This window comes from Microcaecilia unicolor, chromosome 3 (genome assembly GCF_901765095.1).
Source record: "Microcaecilia unicolor chromosome 3, aMicUni1.1, whole genome shotgun sequence".
NCBI lineage: Eukaryota > Metazoa > Chordata > Amphibia > Gymnophiona > Siphonopidae > Microcaecilia > Microcaecilia unicolor.
The window spans coordinates 241,360,368-241,377,475 of NC_044033.1; the positions used below are offsets into that span (position 1 = coordinate 241,360,368).

At 43.0% G+C, this 17,108-nt stretch overlaps 1 protein-coding gene across 1 annotated transcript in view; it reads left to right on the top strand.

Annotated features, from left to right (window-relative positions):
• The window catches only part of LOC115464509 (vomeronasal type-2 receptor 26-like), a 60,600-nt gene that overhangs the window by 20,074 nt on the left and 23,418 nt on the right, over positions 1-17,108 (top strand). Inside the window, exon 2 of the mRNA XM_030194875.1 lies at positions 55-843. Within this exon, the coding sequence (XP_030050735.1) occupies positions 55-843 (789 nt within the window). The remainder of the gene's footprint in view (positions 1-54; positions 844-17,108) is intronic.

The following is a 17,108-nucleotide window of genomic DNA, read 5'->3' on the forward strand; positions in this document are numbered from 1 at the left end:
GGAAAATGTGGAGTACAAATGTAACAAATAAAATAAATCTTTTATTTTCAACAGATCAGTTACACCTCAGGGAATCTTGTCATGAGTGACATGGTTAAGTTTCCTTATTTCTACCGGACTGTCCCCAGTGAGCTGAGGCTCTGTGCTGGAATAGTGAAACTATTGAAGCATTTTGGCTGGACCTGGGTCGGTATCATTGCATCCAGTGATGAAAACAGCATGAGGGCTGTGCAGGTCCTGAGAGAAGGGATTGAGCAGAGTGGAGGTTGCATTGAATTCATAGAAACCTTTAGTCACTCCAAATCTCTGCTGCTTCAAAATTTGGGTAATATTTCTGAGATCATCCATAAATCTTCAGCTAAAGTGATTATTTTGTATTGCAATAAAGACCACACAGAGGCTATAAGACATACACCCATTTGGGATGCACCTGGAAAGATCTGGATCATCACAACTGAATGGGAATTTTTAATTTCCTCATACTATGTTGATACAAAAAACACCTTAGCGTTTACTGTGGGAAAGAAACTTATTCCAAATTTTCACAAATTTGTCCGTGAGGTGAATCCTGCCCTGCTTCCAAGTGATTCATTTACAGAGCTGTGGTGGAAGGACCTGTGTAACAACGAGTGCCCCAAAAGCATCCAAAGATCCTGCAGCAGTGATGAAACATCTAACTACATCTTACACTGTAACATTATAAACTCTGGGGATAGTTATAATATATACAACGCTGTGTATGCCCTGGTATATGCACTGCATGACATGATCACTTCTGGTTCTGGGAGTATCACCCTGTGGAGTGGAGAAAGTGAGAGCTTGCTAGGTTTTCAGCCATGGAAGGTAATGTCCTATGTTAAGGGAATGTATATGATTGTACAGTGTGAAAGGGAAGCAGGATGCAGTGCAATCTGTATACTCACATAGATGCTTCATGTCAAACATCAGAAATATGCAGCTGATTGCAAAGGTAAAAGTGCATATAAAATCTACTTGGTCAATATTTATCCTGTGGCTGTCAGGGATTTTTAAAATGCTGATTACCATTGGTTGAATTAGATCTGAATATTCAGTGTTGGGCCTAACCCAGCTGAAAATACTTAACGTCCAGTGGACCACAAGGACCTGGGTATTATCTGTGGCCAGCTTTATATGTGGTCCAACTTGCCCAGTTAGTTCAGGAAACACAGGGTAGGAAGAAAGGGAGGGGAAGTGGCATTATATGTTAAAGATAATATTAAAGCCTCACAATTGCGGGACCTACAGGCCAAGGAAGAGGAACTGTGGGCCAATTTGGAAAGATTGAATGGCAAATGTATTTACAATGGTCTGATATATAGGCCTCCTTCATAGACAGAAGAAATGGACAGAGATTTGATTGAAGACATTTAAAATCTAGCTTTGAAAAGGAAAGTACCACTAATACCTGCCTCTTGGGTCCTGGGCGTGGAACAAGGATCATTTCTGAAAATGCTACATTGGTGGAACTAGATTTCAGCTTTCTACGTAACAGTCTAAATTTGGCTTCCAGAAGTTCAAAAATTCAAAATAGAAGTTTATGTGGTATTCCTCCTGATGAAGAGTTCAAACTAAGGGGGACCCTTGAGAGGATGTTGGACCCTGTGCTACAGTGATTGGACAATGGATATTATTTGGCATTATTAGCCGAGCGGTTTTTGTAGCTAAAGCGTGGTGAATGTTCATCTAAATCTAAGTGACTTTGTTTTTCCTGTGCCCAGGTTTAGATTTGTATTTTAAATTTTTGAACTTTTCTAGCTAATAATGAACACTGAGCGTGAAGAGACTGGTAAGGTGTTTTTGTTTTAATGGTAGCATCCGTTTTTTTTGTAACAGCAATTTGTTTCTCCTGTGAAGGACTTGTTTTTTGCTCTTGCTTTTTCGGAGCTCCATTAGAAATCAGTGATTATAGCCACTTATCAATGGTCATCTACATAGACCTTCAGTGGCAGATGAGGTTTCATTGGCAATTAAAATTCAATGCGAAGAAATGCAAAGTGATGCACTTAGGGAGTAGAAATCCACGGGAGACGTATGTGTTAGGCGGTGAGAGTCTGATAGGTACGGACGTGGAGAGGGATCTTGGGGTGATAGTATCTGAGGACCTGAAGGCGACGAAACAGTGTGACAAGGCGGTGGCCATAGCTAGAAGATTGCTAGGTTGTATAGAGAGAGGTGTGACCAGCAGAAGAAAAAAGGTTTTAATACCCCTGTATAAGACGTTGGTGAGGCCCCACCTGGAGTATTGTGTTCAGTTTTGGAGGCCGTATCTTGTGAAGGATGTTAAAAAAATGGAAGCGGTGCAAAGAAAAGCTACTAGAATGGTATGGGATTTGTGTTACAAGACGTATGAGGAGATACTTGTTGACCTGAAAATATATACCCTGGAGGAAAGGAGAAACAGGGGTGATAAGATACAGACGTTCAAATATTTGAAAGGTATTAATCCGCAAATGAACCTTTTCCGGAGAGGGGAAGGCGGTAGAATGAGAGGACATGAAATGAGATTGAAGGGGGGCAGACTCAAGAAAAATGTCAGGAAGTATTTTTTCACGGAGAGAGTGGTGGATGCTTGGAATTCCCTCCTGCGGGAGGTGGTGGAGAGGAAAATGGTAACGGAATTCAAATGTGCGTGGGATAAACATAAAGGAATCCTGCTCAGAAGGAAGGGATCCCCAGAAGCTTAGCCGGTGGTGGGAGGCAGGGCTGGTGGTTGGGAGGTGGGGATAGTGCTGGGCAGACTTATACGGTCTGTGCCAGAGCCGGTGGTGGGAGGCGGGGCTGGTAGTTGGGAGGCAGGGATAGTGCTGGGCAGATTTATACGGTCTGTGCCCTGAAAAAGACAGGTACAAATCAAGGTAAGGTATACACAAAAAATGGCACGTGAGTTTATCTTGTTGGGCAGACTGGGTGGACCGTGCAGGTCTTTTTCTGCCGTCATCTACTATGTTACTATCCTGCTTATAATCGAAATAGAAAAACGCCTATATTGTGACGCAAATCGGGAGATAGACGTTTATCTCACAAAAACGAATAAAGCGGTATAATCGAAAGCTGAATTTGGACGTTTTCAACTGCACTCCATCGCGGATGCGGACAAAGTTGATGGGGGCGTGTCGAAGGCGTGGTGAAGGCGGAACTGGGGCGTGGTTATCGGCCGATCAGAGATGGGCGCCTTTCGCCGATAATGGAAAAAAATATGCGTTTTTAGCGAGAATTTAGGGCACTTTTCCTGGACCCTGTTTTTCCACGAATAAGGCCCCAAAAAGTGCCCTAAATGACCAGATGACCACTGGAGGGAATCGGGGATGACCTCCCCTGACTCCCCCAGTGGTCACAAACCCCCTCCCACCACAAAATATGCCGTTTCACAACTTTTTATTTTCACCCTCAAATGTCATACCCACCTCCCTGGCAGCAGTATGCAGGTCACTGGAGCAGTTATTAGGTGGTGCAGTGGACTTCAGGCAGGTGGACCCAGGCCCATCCCCCCCACCTGTTACACTTGTGCTGGTAAACGGGAGCCCTCCAAACCGCCCCCCAAACCCACTGTACCCACATGTAGGTGCCCCCTTCACCCCTTAGGGCTATAGTAATGGTGTAGACTTGTGGGCAGTGGGTCTTGAGGGGGATTTGGGGGGCTCAAAACCCAAGGGAAGGGTGCTATGCACCTGGGAGCTGTTTTCCCTTTTTTTTGTTTTGTAAAAGTGCCCCCTAGGGTGCATGGTTGGTGTCCTGGCATGTGAGGGGGACCAGTGCACTACGAATCCTGGCCCCTCCCATGAGTAAATGTCTTGGAGTTATTCGTTTTTGAGCTGGGCGCTTTCGGTTTCCATTAGTGCTGAAAAACAAAAACGCGCAGCTCAAAAAAAGATAAACGTCCATGTTTTTCGAAAATACTGTTCGGTCCGCCCCTTCACGGACCCGTTCTCGGAGATAAACGCCCATGGAGATAGACGTTTCCGTTCGATTATGCCCCTCTATGTATATTTGTTAAAATTGTTTGTTATTCCAGCCTCTTCCTTCATTGTTCAGAACAAAATAATGATTGATATAAAAAAGTCACTGCTGGAGAGACTTATCCAAACTAGATTATATCTTAAGGTGGAACAATGCTTGTCTAATAGCTAAATGTGAGAGGGTGGCTGCATAAAAGACAAGATCAGTACCATCTTATCAGAAAGTATAGGTACCACTCATAGAATTCTTCAGATCACCATAATGATGACTATATTGCTAATACACTTCATACATTTTATGCTGCTTATCCCAGAAATAATGGCTTATGGACTTGTCCCTCTAATTACCGACCCATCTCCCTCCTTCCTTTTCTCTCCAAATTACTTGAGCGTGCTGTTCACCGCCGCTGCCTTGATTTTCTCTCCTCACATGCTATTCTTGACCCACTACAATCTGGTTTTCGCCCTCTCCACTCAACCGAAACTGCGCTTACTAAAGTCTCCAATGACCTATTACTGGCTAAATCCAGAGGTCAATATTCCATCCTCATTCTTCTTGATCTTTCCGCTGCTTTTGACACTGTCGATCACAGCATACTTCTCGATACCCTGTCCTCACTTGGATTCCAGGGCTCTGCCCTTTCCTGGTTCTCTTCCTACCTCTCCCTCCGCACCTTTAGTGTTCACTCTGGTGGATCCTCTTCTACTTCTATCCCTCTGCCTGTCGGCGTACCTCAGGGTTCTGTTCTTGGTCCCCTCCTCTTTTCTATCTACACTTCTTCCCTTGGCTCATTAATCTCATCCCATGGCTTTTCCTACCATCTCTATGCTGATGACTCCCAAATCTACCTTTCTACCCCTGATATTTCACCTTGCATCCAAACCAAAGTTTCAGCGTGCTTGTCTGACATTGCTGTCTGGATGTCTCAACGCCACCTGAAATTAAATATGACCAAAACCGAGCTTCTCATTTTCCCCCCCAAACCCACCTCCCCGCTCCCCCCGTTTTCTATTTCTGTTGATGGCTCTCTCATTCTCCCTGTCTCCTCAGCTCGAAACCTTGGGGTCATCTTTGACTCTTCTCTCTCCTTCTCTGCTCATATCCAGCAGATCGCCAAGACCTGTCATTTCTTTCTTTACAACATCCATAAAATCCGCCCCTTTCTTTCCGAGCACTCTACCAAAACCCTCATCCACACCCTTGTCACCTCTCGTTTAGACTACTGCAATCTGCTTCTTGCTGGCCTCCCACTTAGTCACCTCTCCCCTCTCCAGTCGGTTCAAAACTCTGCTGCCCGTCTCATCTTCCGCCAGGGTCGCTTTACTCATACTACCCCTCTCCTCAAGACCCTTCACTGGCTCCCTATCCGTTTTCGCATCCTGTTCAAACTTCTTCTACTGACCTATAAATGTATTCACTCTGCTGCTCCCCAGTATCTCTCCACACTCATCCTTCCCTACACCCCTTCCCATGCACTCCGCTCCATGGATAAATCCTTCTTATCTGTTCCCTTCTCCACTATTGCCAACTCCAGACTTCGCGCCTTCTGTCTCGCTGCACCCTACGCCTGGAATAAACTTCCTGAGCCCCTACGTCTTGCCCCATCCTTGGCCACCTTTAAATCTAGACTGAAAGCCCACCTCTTTAACATTGCTTTTGACTCATAACCACTTGTAACCACTCGCCTCCACCTACCCTCCTCTCTTCCTTCCCGTTCACATTAATTGATTTGATTTGCTTACTTTATTTATTTTTTGTCTATTAGATTGTAAGCTCTTTGAGCAGGGACTGTCTTTCTTCTATGTTTGTGCAGCGCTGCGTATGCCTTGTAGCGCTATAGAAATGCTAAATAGTAGTAGTAGTAGTAGTAGTAGTAGTAGAAAGCTATCCAAACCTTTTTTAAACCCCGCTAAACTAACTGCATTGGGACCGTTGGGATTTACACCAAGTAAAACATGGTGTACATGGCCATGACTACATTTGGTCATGTGGGGAGGTGCTCGGTGTTATTCTATATACAGAAGAGTAATTTAAGCCTATTCTATAAAATGTAGGTGTACTTTACAGAATACACCTAGGCATATTTTTTTCCATGTGGAATTTTTGGGTACCATATATAGAATCTAACTTTATGTGTACATGATCTGATAGTGTGATTCTTGCAATATTGGAGTGGTATTTTTTTATCTAAAAGTAAGCTGGATATCGCCAAAAAATCTATTCTGGAATATGAATTGTGTTACGGGGAATAAAATGAGTAATCCCTCTCATTATTGTGCATAAGGTGCCAAACATCTTGTAAATGTGGTTGCATCATTACATCTGTAGAACTGACCAAGCCTTATATTTTTTGAAAGGATATACAAATTTTCTAGATTTCAGGATTTTGGATTAAATTAAAATTTCCCCATAGAATATATGATGAGTCACCTTCATTAGATATTACGTCAGCAACAGTGTGAAAGAAATCAGGGCTATCAGAATTAGGAGCACATATGTTCATTATGATCAAGGGGTTGCCCCTGATAGTGACTTTTACTTCAACCCAGCGTCCAGCAGTATCACTGTCTTGAGATATCAATTGCATGGCGTTTATAGTTTATTAAAACTTGATATACCGCTGTTGCAACAGCATTGATCACAGCGATTAACAAACATTAAAAAAGAATAAAAACATACAAGAAAAAAACTCCGTAAACTGATAGGACAGAACCACACATACCATAGGAAGGAATCACTGAGATCAGTGGCATAGCCAGACAGCCAGTTTTGGGTGGGCCTGAGCCCAAAGTGGGTGGGCACAAAATTTTCTCTGCTCCGCCCTCCCTCCACCACTATACCCACCATTTCTCCCTCCTTTCCATAACCCCTATGCTTACCATTTCTCCCCCTCCCCACCTATCCCCTCTGTATGCAGCATGTGTCCCTCCCCTCCACCTCATACACAGCCAAGACTTCTCCCTTCCTCACCCCTTCACCCCTTTGCTGCATCTCTCCCTTTTTCCCCGTGCATCTCCCTCACCCACCAACCAAGCCTCATCTTTCCATTTCCCCCCCCCCCCCCGTGCAGCTGCTGTGTCCCCCGTCTTCCCTCCCCCATGCAACATCTTTCCCCCATCATCCCTCCCCCCCCCCCCCCCCCCCCCGTGCAGCTGCAGCATCTCACCCTCCTTGCAGGCCTGCCCAGCAGCAGTGTTCCTGATGGCGATTCTACTCGCAGGCTCCGCTCGCAGTCGCAGCGATTCCCACATGCTGCCTGCCGGCTGCCGCTCAACAATCTCCTTGCGCTACTAAGCGCTAACCCGGACAGACTTCCGGGTTAGCGCTTAGTAGCGCAAGGAGATTGAGCGGCAGCCGGCACTGGCAGGCAGCGTGTGGGAATCGCTGTGACTGCGAGTGGAGCCTGCGAGTAGAATCGCCTTCAGGAACTTTGCTGCTGGGTGGGCCTGACCCGAAATTGTGTGGGCCCAGGCCCACCCGGGCCCGCCCGTGGCTACGCCCCTGACTGAGATGCCAGAGACCGTGCACGCAGGACACCAAGCTCAAAGCTTAAACATGACAAGGTCATGGCTGAAGGCCGAACAATAAAAATGCATTTTTAAAAGTATCTTGAATTTGGGGAAATGAAGGTTCCCCTCTAATATCAAAAGGGAGACTATTCCAGAGATGAGGGGCCAGAAAAAAAAAATACAGACTAGGTCGATTCATAGTGGGCCATCCGAGGTGAAGGTGAAACAAGACAATTTGAGTCAAGAGACCTAAGAGCACGAGTGGGAATATAAGGTATGTTAAAAGATTATAGATAGGAAGGGGAACCTGTGTGAAAAGCTCTATGAGCTAAACAAAGAATTGAACTGAGGACAGTATAGCATTGGAAGCCAGTGAAGGTACGCAAGAAGCACTGTGACATGATCAAACTTGCGGGCTCTGAAAAGTAAATGAGCAACAGAGTTCTGAAGAGTTTGGAGATGTCAAAGCAGAGAACTAGAAGTGGCTACTCCATTGTTTATTTTTGGGGGGGGGGGGGGGGGTTGCAATCTGCTGGAGAAAAACTTGTTGGTAGGGACCATTTGGTTCATAGCTTAGCAGATTCAGCCACATTTAAATGTGTTTCCTGAAAGAGTATAAAATCTGGTGACAGTGAGTTAAGGATTTTTTTTTCTTTTTATAGGGTTGTTGAATCCTTTAACATTCAATGAAATGAAGGTGACAGCCATTCTTATAAAATATTGTTAAGGTTAACTCCAATCAGTTGTGTAGTTATTAGAAAAGTATGGGATATACTAGAGAAGCATACCTTTGCAGCTGAGAATATGAAAGGGCGTTATAAAAAAACACAACAATATGCGTTTATTTTATTTATGCATTCTTGTATCCAACTGTTACCAAAAACAAGTTTTGGTTCAAAGTGACTTAAAATTACATTCTGGTTTACAGTTACAGTATTGGTTTACATTTTACGGTTTGGTTGAGACTTATGGTGATGCTTACAATTACAATTTATCTTTTGTTCGGGGCTTATAGGATAGTTTATGATTAGTAATTGGAAAGGACAATGATAGCTAAGTTATTTGTTGTAGAATTTTTTTAAAGAGGTATGTTTTCAGTTCTTTTCTAAATTGAAGATACTTCATGATGCTTCTTGTGATCTTTGGTATTGAGTTCCACCATTTGGCGCCCAGGTAGTTAAATCTGTCCATGTAGATAGATTTGTAAGTTATATTTCTATAGTTGGATAGGTGAAGAGCTAGGTAGCTTCTGGTTTCTGGGCTTGCATTTCTTGGGGATAGTTTTATCAGGTCTATTATGTATTCTGAAGACAAACCAAATAATATTTTGTAGATGATGGTACTCACTTTGAAGATCAGCCTTGCCTTGATTGGCAGCCAGTGTAGTGCTTCGAGTAGTGAAGTAGCTCTTCATATTTTGACTTCTTGAAAATTAGCCTTGCCGCTGTGTTTTGGATGGTTTGCAGCAATTTCAGTGTGCTTTCCTTGAAACTAACGTATGCTGCATTGCAGTAATCTAGTTCGTTTTGTTGTTACTGCTAATATTTGACTATCTAGTTTGGTGTTTGTCAGGAATGATTCCTAGTATTTTTAATTATGTTTCAATTTGGTATGTTTGGTGGTTTATTGTGAAGTTTTGGTGGACTGAGCACTTCTTCCCTTGGTTCATTAATCTCATCCCATGGCTTTTCCTACCATCTCTATGCTGATGACTCCCAAATCTACCTTTCTACCCCTGATATCTCACCTTGCATCCAAACCAAAGTTTGAGCGTGCTTGTCTGACATTGCTGTCTGGATGTCTCAATGCCACCTGAAATTAAACATGACCAAAACCGAGCTTCTCATTTTTCCCCCCAAACCCACCTCCCCACTCCCCCCGTTTTCTATTTCTGTTGATGACTCTCTCATTCTCCCTGTCTCCTCAGCTCGAAACCTTGGGGTCATCTTTGACTCTTCTCTCTCCTTCTCTGCTCATATCCAGCAGATCGCCAAGACCTGTCATTTCTTTCTTTACAATATCCATAAAATCCGCCCCTTTCTTTCCGAGCACTCTACCAAAACCCTCATCCACACCCTTGTCACCTCTTGTTTAGACTACTGCAATCTGCTTCTTGCTGGCCTCCCACTTAGTCACCTCACCCCTCTCCAATCGGTTCAAAACTCTGCTGCCCATCTCGTCTTCCGCCAGGGTCGCTTTACTCATACTACCCCTCTCCTCAAGTCGCTTCACTGGCTCCCTATCCGTTTTCGCATCCTGTTCAAACTTCTTCTACTAACCTATAAATGTACTCACTCTGCTGCTCCCCATATCTCTCCACACTCGTCCTTCCCTACAACCCTTCCCGTGCACACCGCTCCATGGATAAATCTTTCTTATCTGTTCCCTTCTCCACTACTGCCAACTCCAGACTTCGCGCCTTCTGTCTTGCTGCACCCTACGCCTGGAATAAACTTCCTGAGCCCCTACGTCTTGCCCCATCCTTGGCCACCTTTAAATCTAAACTGAAAGCCCACCTCTTTAACATTGCTTTTGACTCGTAACCACTTGTAACCACTCGCCTCCACCTACCCTCCTCTCCTCCTTCCTGTACACATTAATTGATTTGATTTGCTTACTTTATTTTTTGTCTATTAGATTGTAAGCTCTTTGAGCAGGGACTGTCTTTCTTCTATGTTTGTGCAGCGCTGCGTACGCCTTGTAGCGCTATAGAAATGCTAAATAGTAGTAGTAGTAGTTATGTGGGCTTGACAGTACCAGGAATTTGTTTTTTTTTCTCTATTTAATTTGAGTTTGAAAGTTTATGCCCAGTTTTCTATAAGGTCCAGACATGTTTTGACTTTGTCATTATTTCTGTGATATTGTTTTTGAAAGGTATGTAAATGGTGACATCATCTGTGTAAATGAATGGGTTAAAACCCGTGATCTCTAGTTTTTTTCTGAGTGGAGCCATCAATACATTGAACAGTGTTGATGATATTGGTGAACCCTGTAATACCCCACAGTTAGAGATCCAGGAGGTTGATAGCTGGTTGGACATCTTTACAATGTAGGATCTAGTCTTTAGGAAGCTGTTGAACCATGCGGCCATTGTGCCACTGACTCCCATGTAATCGAGCAGGTTCATCAGTGTTGTGTGGTCTACTAGATCGAATGCACTTGACATGTCGAATTGAATTAATAGTATATTCTGACCATGGCTTATTAAGCTTCTGAACTTTGTTATCAGAGTGGTTAGGAACATTTCAGTGCTGTGTTATGGTCTGAAACCTGATTGGGATTTATGTAGGATTCAGATAGATGCAATATGTAATGTATAAACCACGAGTTGATGAGACCAAGGGAAAAACAGCAACCTGACACTGACCCCTATTAGATGGAATGATAGTGAAATAAAATTCTTAATTATGATAACAACTACAATCTTAAGTGTATATGAATATAGAAAGAATTAGTAACGGAGCATATATACATGCCTATTAAATTATTATAATTATAACATAATGGTGAACAGCACCTCATAATAATAAAGCAATTATACAGTTGCAATGGTTAGATAAATTAATGAGAAGCAGCATTATATAATATAATACAACATAGAATGACACATATAAACTATGCAGCATCATTAAAATTAGTGTGGACCCTTACATGCTCATGAGGTCTCCCTGAAAATTCAGAGAGGTCAAACATATTTTTGGAAAAGTTCATTCCTGATATTCCAGGTCGTCAGTTTACTAATGATTTTGAGCTGGAGCACACACACCGGTCCCAGCACAATGTGGTCAACATAATGGACTATAGTAATGAAAGTGCTGAGATATACACAAGTCACGGAAATTTTACAGTGCGTCGGAATGAGAGCGTCAGTGAAACACAAGGGCAGTGTTCTACTATTTCACCTAGATTTGAGCAAGAATACCATAAAGATCCGGAAGCAATTTGTTGCTTTCAGACCCAGGCTTCAGGAGATAAATGTGGAGAGAGTTTATCAAAAGTGAAGATTCTAGACAAAAAAAAAACTTTGTTCACATGGGGGATTAACTCAAGGAATTGTTGTCTGGATGGGAACATCTGGAAGAAGTTGGAAAGAAGGGCAAAACTGTAAGGAAAGTAAAGAAAAGTAAGAGGAAAAGAAGGCCACTTTAGTTCTAAAAGTAGCAACTAAAAAAGAGGTTAACCTTTATAAACTACAAGAGATCGCAAAAAGTGGAAGACTGATGACAATATCTGGGAAAGTTAAGAGAAGCTGGTAGAATGGTCAGGAAAGCAAAGATGCAAATAGAAAAAAATAGCCAATACGATAAAATGGAGGGACAGGATATACAGATATATTTTTTAGATATGTTAGTGATAGGAGGAAGTGCAAAAGTGTCATTGTGAGACTCAAAGATGAAAAGAAGGAATATGTTGAAGCTGATAAAGATAAGGTGGAATTGCTTAACAAATATTCTGTTCTGTGTTCACAGATGAAGGGCCGGAAGCAGGACTACAGAAGATAAACACAAATAGGAATGGAGGGGGGTGGTAGTGCCTGAATGATTTTCAGAAAACTGTATTTGTGAGGTACTTGCTAAACCAAGGTGGACAAAGCGATGTTGCTAGATGGCATACATTCGAGGGTACTGAAGGAAGTTCTAGTGGCTGACCTTTTCAATGCTTCTCTAGAATTGGGAGTGGTCCCAGAGGACCTAAGAGAGCAGATATGGAACTAAGGAAGAGGTTGGAAACTACAGGCCGATAAGTCTGACTTTTGTTGTAAGTAAATTTATGGAAACGCTTTTAAAGAAGAGAATAGTAATGTTTTTGGAATCCAATGGATTACAGGACCCGAGGTAAAATGATTTCAATAGAGACAGGTCTTGTCAGACAAATCTAATTAATTTCTTTGACTGGGTGACCAGAGAGTTGGATTGAGAGAGAAGGCTAGATGTGATGCATTTAGATTTTAGCAAAACCTTTGACACGGTTCCCCAAAGACGACTAATAAATAAACTGAGTACCCTCGATATGGGCTCTAAAGTGACTGACTGGGCTAGAAACTGGTTGAGTGGAAGGTGACAGAGGGTAGTGGTAAATAGAGCTCATTCTGAGGAAAAGGGATTTTACCAAAGGTGTGCCACAAGGTTCAGGACTTGTGCCGGTTCTTTTTAACATTTTGTAAGCAATATTGCCAAAGGGCTGTCTGGTAAGATTTGCCTCTTTGGGGAGGATACCAAAATCTGCAATATGGTAGACACCTCTGATGGTATGGATAACATGAGGAAGGACCTAGTGAAGCTAGAGAAATGGTCTAGAATAAGGCAGCTAAGATTTAAGTCTAAAAAATGAAGGGTCATGCATTTGGGCTGCATAAACCGGAGGGAACGGTACAGTTTAGGGGAGTGAAGACCTTTTGTGCATGAAAGAGGAGCAGGACCTTGGGTGTGATGATCTTAGAGGCCAAACAGGTTGAAAAGGCAACATTGAAAGCTAGAAGAATGCTTGGGTGCATAGGGAGAGGAATTTGCAGTAGGAAAAAGGAGGTGATGATGCCCCTGTATAATAATTTAGAACATTATTTACAGTTCTGGAGACCACACCTTCAAAAAGATATAAAATAAGATGGTGATGGTCCAGGGGGCGGTTACTAAAATGATGAGTGGTCTTTGTCTTAAAGGTTATGGTGACAGACTTAAAGATCTCAATATACATACTTTGGAAGAAATGTGGGAGAGGGGAGATATGATAGAGACATTTAAATATCTAGACAGCACAAATGCACAGGATGTGAGTTTCTTTCAATTGAAAGGAAGCTCTGGAACAAGGAGGCATAGTATGAAGGTGAAAGGGGATAGACTCAGGAGTAACCTATGGAAATACATCTCCATGGAAAACGTGGTGAATTCATAGAACAGCCTCACGATAGAAGTGGTGGATGCAAAAACAGTATCTGTATTCAAGAGAACTTGGGACAAGAACATAGAATCTCTAAGGGAGTGATAAGGAGAGTAGATGGCATGGATGGGCAAATTTGATAGGCCATATGGGTTTATTTGCTTTCATTTTTCTGTGTTTCTTAGTTATCCAGCCACTGGCACTGAATACCAGCAGGGGTCTAATAACTTCCAAGTACAGCCCATCTCTGCCCCTGGACTGCCTTGGCACTAATCAAATAGTGCTGTAGCAGAGTCAGTTAGCCAAGACTCCGTGGCACTAAGCTGCAGAGTGCTATTTAACTAGGCAAGAGAGGATCCTGCCTGGTTAAATAATGCTGAATGTCAAACTCTACCTACTTTGCAAATAAGGGGATCTGAAGCAAGATGATTTTGAAAATTTGGCTTCCTTTGCAAGCAAAAAGATTGTATAACTTTTTCCATTTCAAAATGGGCTGCAAAGTTTAGGTGTACATCCTTTCAAAATTGTTAATCTTTAAAATAACTGCCCACTGGTAAATCTAATCTTTATACTTGTAAATTTGTTAAGCAGGTGCAGTTATGGTTTGGAAGAATGGCAATGTACAACAAATTTGGGCTAGTCTGAATCAAATCCTTATTCATTGCATTTATTTTCAGCTCAGACACAGCCCAAGAGATGGGAGAGATTGGACAAACTGGAGCTTGTTTGAGAAAAGGAGAAGACAAAAGCACAAGGCACTTCTGCAGTTTTGCAAAAACATTGACAAGCAGCTAAACAAGCCTATGCTTATGATTCTTCCCTCAAATTCAACTGTGCTCCACTGCTCCCACTCACCAGAATGGCCACTGTCTTGATCTTATCCTCTTCTCAAACTCTCACTCTCCAGTTTCTGTGCCTCAACTCTTCCTCTCTCTGACCATCATCTGATAACTTTCACACTTAAACACCCTCCTCCCCAATCTTAACCAATATATTTAGGAGTCTTCATGCTATTGACCCTTCTACTCTGTCCTTCAGTGTTTCAAATCTCTTCTCTACCACTATGTTATCCAAGTCTGTCAATGAGGCTGTCTCTTCCTATAATACTATTCTCTCCTCTGCTCTGGATACTCTCGCTCCTCCCATTCCCAGTTCTGTAAAACATACCAAACCCCAGCCTTGGCTGACCTCTAGAATCCGCTACCTACGTTCCTGTGTCTGCCCTGCCGAACGCCTTTGGCTGAAATACCATGCCCATGCTGTCTTCATACATTTCAAATTATTGCTGACCTCCTTCCAGTCTGCTCTTTTACTTGACAAACAGGACTATTACATCCAGTTGACAAATTCTCTTGGCTCAAACCCTCAAAGTGCCTTAACCTCCAACCCCCCCCCCCCCCCCCCCCTCACTTTCCCCAGACTCTGGCTGAGTTCTTTCATGATAAGGTTCACAAGATTAAACTTGAATTCTCAACCAGGTCACCTCTATCTCTCCTTCCCTTAGTCCATTCTCTCAACTCTCCAACCCCTGCCTCCTTTTCTTCCATTTCTGAAATCACTGAAGAGGAAACTACACATCTTATTTCCTCCTCGAAACTAACTATCTGTTCCTCTGATCCTATTCCCACCCATCTACTTAACACTATCTCTCCTATTGTCATCCCTTTTATCTGTCATATCCTCAATCTTTCACTGTCCACTGCGACTATTCCTGATGCCTTCAAACATGCCGTAGTCACACCACTCCTTAAAAAACCTTCATTGGACCCTACCTTTCCTTCCAACTATCGCCCCATCTCCCTCCTCCCTTTCCTATCCAAGATACTTGAACGTGCTGTTGCCTTGACTTTCTTTCATCTCAAGCTATTCTTGATCCACTTCAATCTGGCTTTTGCCCCCTTCATTCAATTGAAACAGCGCTTGTTAAAGTCTCCAATGATCTGTTCCTGGCCAGATCCAAAGGTCTCTATTCTATCCTCATCCTTCTCAATCTATCTGCTGCTTTTGACACTGTTAATCACAGCCTACTCCTTGATACGCTGTCCTCACTTGGATTTCAGGGCTCTGTTCTTTCCTGGTTTCCTTCTTATCTCTCCCCGCATACCTTTAGTGTATACTCTAGTGGATCCTCCTCTACTTCTTTCTCACTGTCTGTTGGGGTACCTCAGGGATCTGTCCTGGGACCTCTTCTTTTCTCCATCTATACTTCTTCCCTTGGTACTCTGATCTCATCCCATGGTTTTCAGTATCATCTTTACGCTGATGACTCCCAGATCTACCTCTCCACACCAGAAATTTCAGCCGAAATCCAGGCCAAAGTATCAGCCTGCCTGTCTGACATTGCTGCCTGGATGTCTCAGTGCCATCTGAAACTAAACATGACCAAGACTGAGCTTCTCATCTTTCCCCCTAAACCAACCTCTCCTCCTCCTCCATTCTCTATTTCTGTGGACAACACTCTCATCCTTCCTGTCTCTTCAGCTCGTAACCTTGGGGTCATCTTCGTCTCCTCCCTCTCCTTCTCTGCACATATTCAGCAGAGTGCTAAAACCTGTCGTTTCTTTCTGTATAATATCAGCAAAATTTGCACTTTCCTTTCTGAGCACACTACCAGAAACCTCATCCACACTCTTATCACCTCTCGCTTAGACTATTGCAACTTACTTCTCACAGGTATCCCACTTAGCTATCTCTCTCCTCTTCAATCTGTTCAAAATTCTGCTGCACGACTAATATTCTGCCAGTGTCGTTATGCTCATATTAGCCCTCTCCTCAAGTCACTTCACTGGCTTCCTATCCGTTTCCGCATACAGTTCAAACTCCTCTTATTGACCTATAAGTGCATTCACTCTGCAGCTCCTCAGTACCTCTCCACTCTCATCTCTCCCTACATTCCTCCCTGGGAACTCCGTTCACTGGGTAAATCTCTCTTATCTGCACCCTTCTCCTCCACTGCTAACTCCAGACTCCGTTCCTTTTATCTTGCTGCACCATATGCCTGGAATAGGCTTCCTGAGCCGGTACGTCAAGCTCCATCTCTGGCCGTCTTCAAATCTAAGCTAAAAGCCCACCTTTTTGATGCTGCTTTTTACTCCTAACCCTTATTCACTTGTTCAGAACCCTTATTTTATCATCCTCACTTTAATATTCCCTTATCTCTTGTTTGTCCTGTTTGTCCTAATTAGATTGTAAGCTCTGTCGAGCAGGGACTGTCTCTTCATGTTCAAGTGTACAGCGCTGCATACGTTTAGTAGCACTTTAGAAATGATAAGTAGTAGTAGTAAATTCCATAAGTAGTGATGTCCTCAGGAAAGTGTAAGCAGAGCAGTTCATTATTTCTTTGCACTCAGATAGAGTGAATCAGAGAAAGGTACTAGCCTAAGCTCTGGAACACATTACTGAAGCAAATGGTAAAAGCAATTAATGTAGCTGTGTTTTTAAAAAGTTTGAATAAATTCCTGGAGGAAAAGTTCATAAACTGTTATTAAGGCAACCTGGGAAAGCCACTGCTTTAACCATGGAATTAAGTATCATGGAACATTCCTTTTGGGGACCCTGCCAGGTACTTGTAACCTGAACTGACCACTGTTGGAAACAGAATACTGGGCTAGATGAACCCTTGATCTGACTCAGTAGGGCAACTCTTATGTCCTTATGATCTCGGTCCAGCAGCGGCATTATAGGGAGGAACAAAGAGAAAGTTCTACATCTGCAGAAGCTTACTAGAAGAGTAAGAGAGATTGT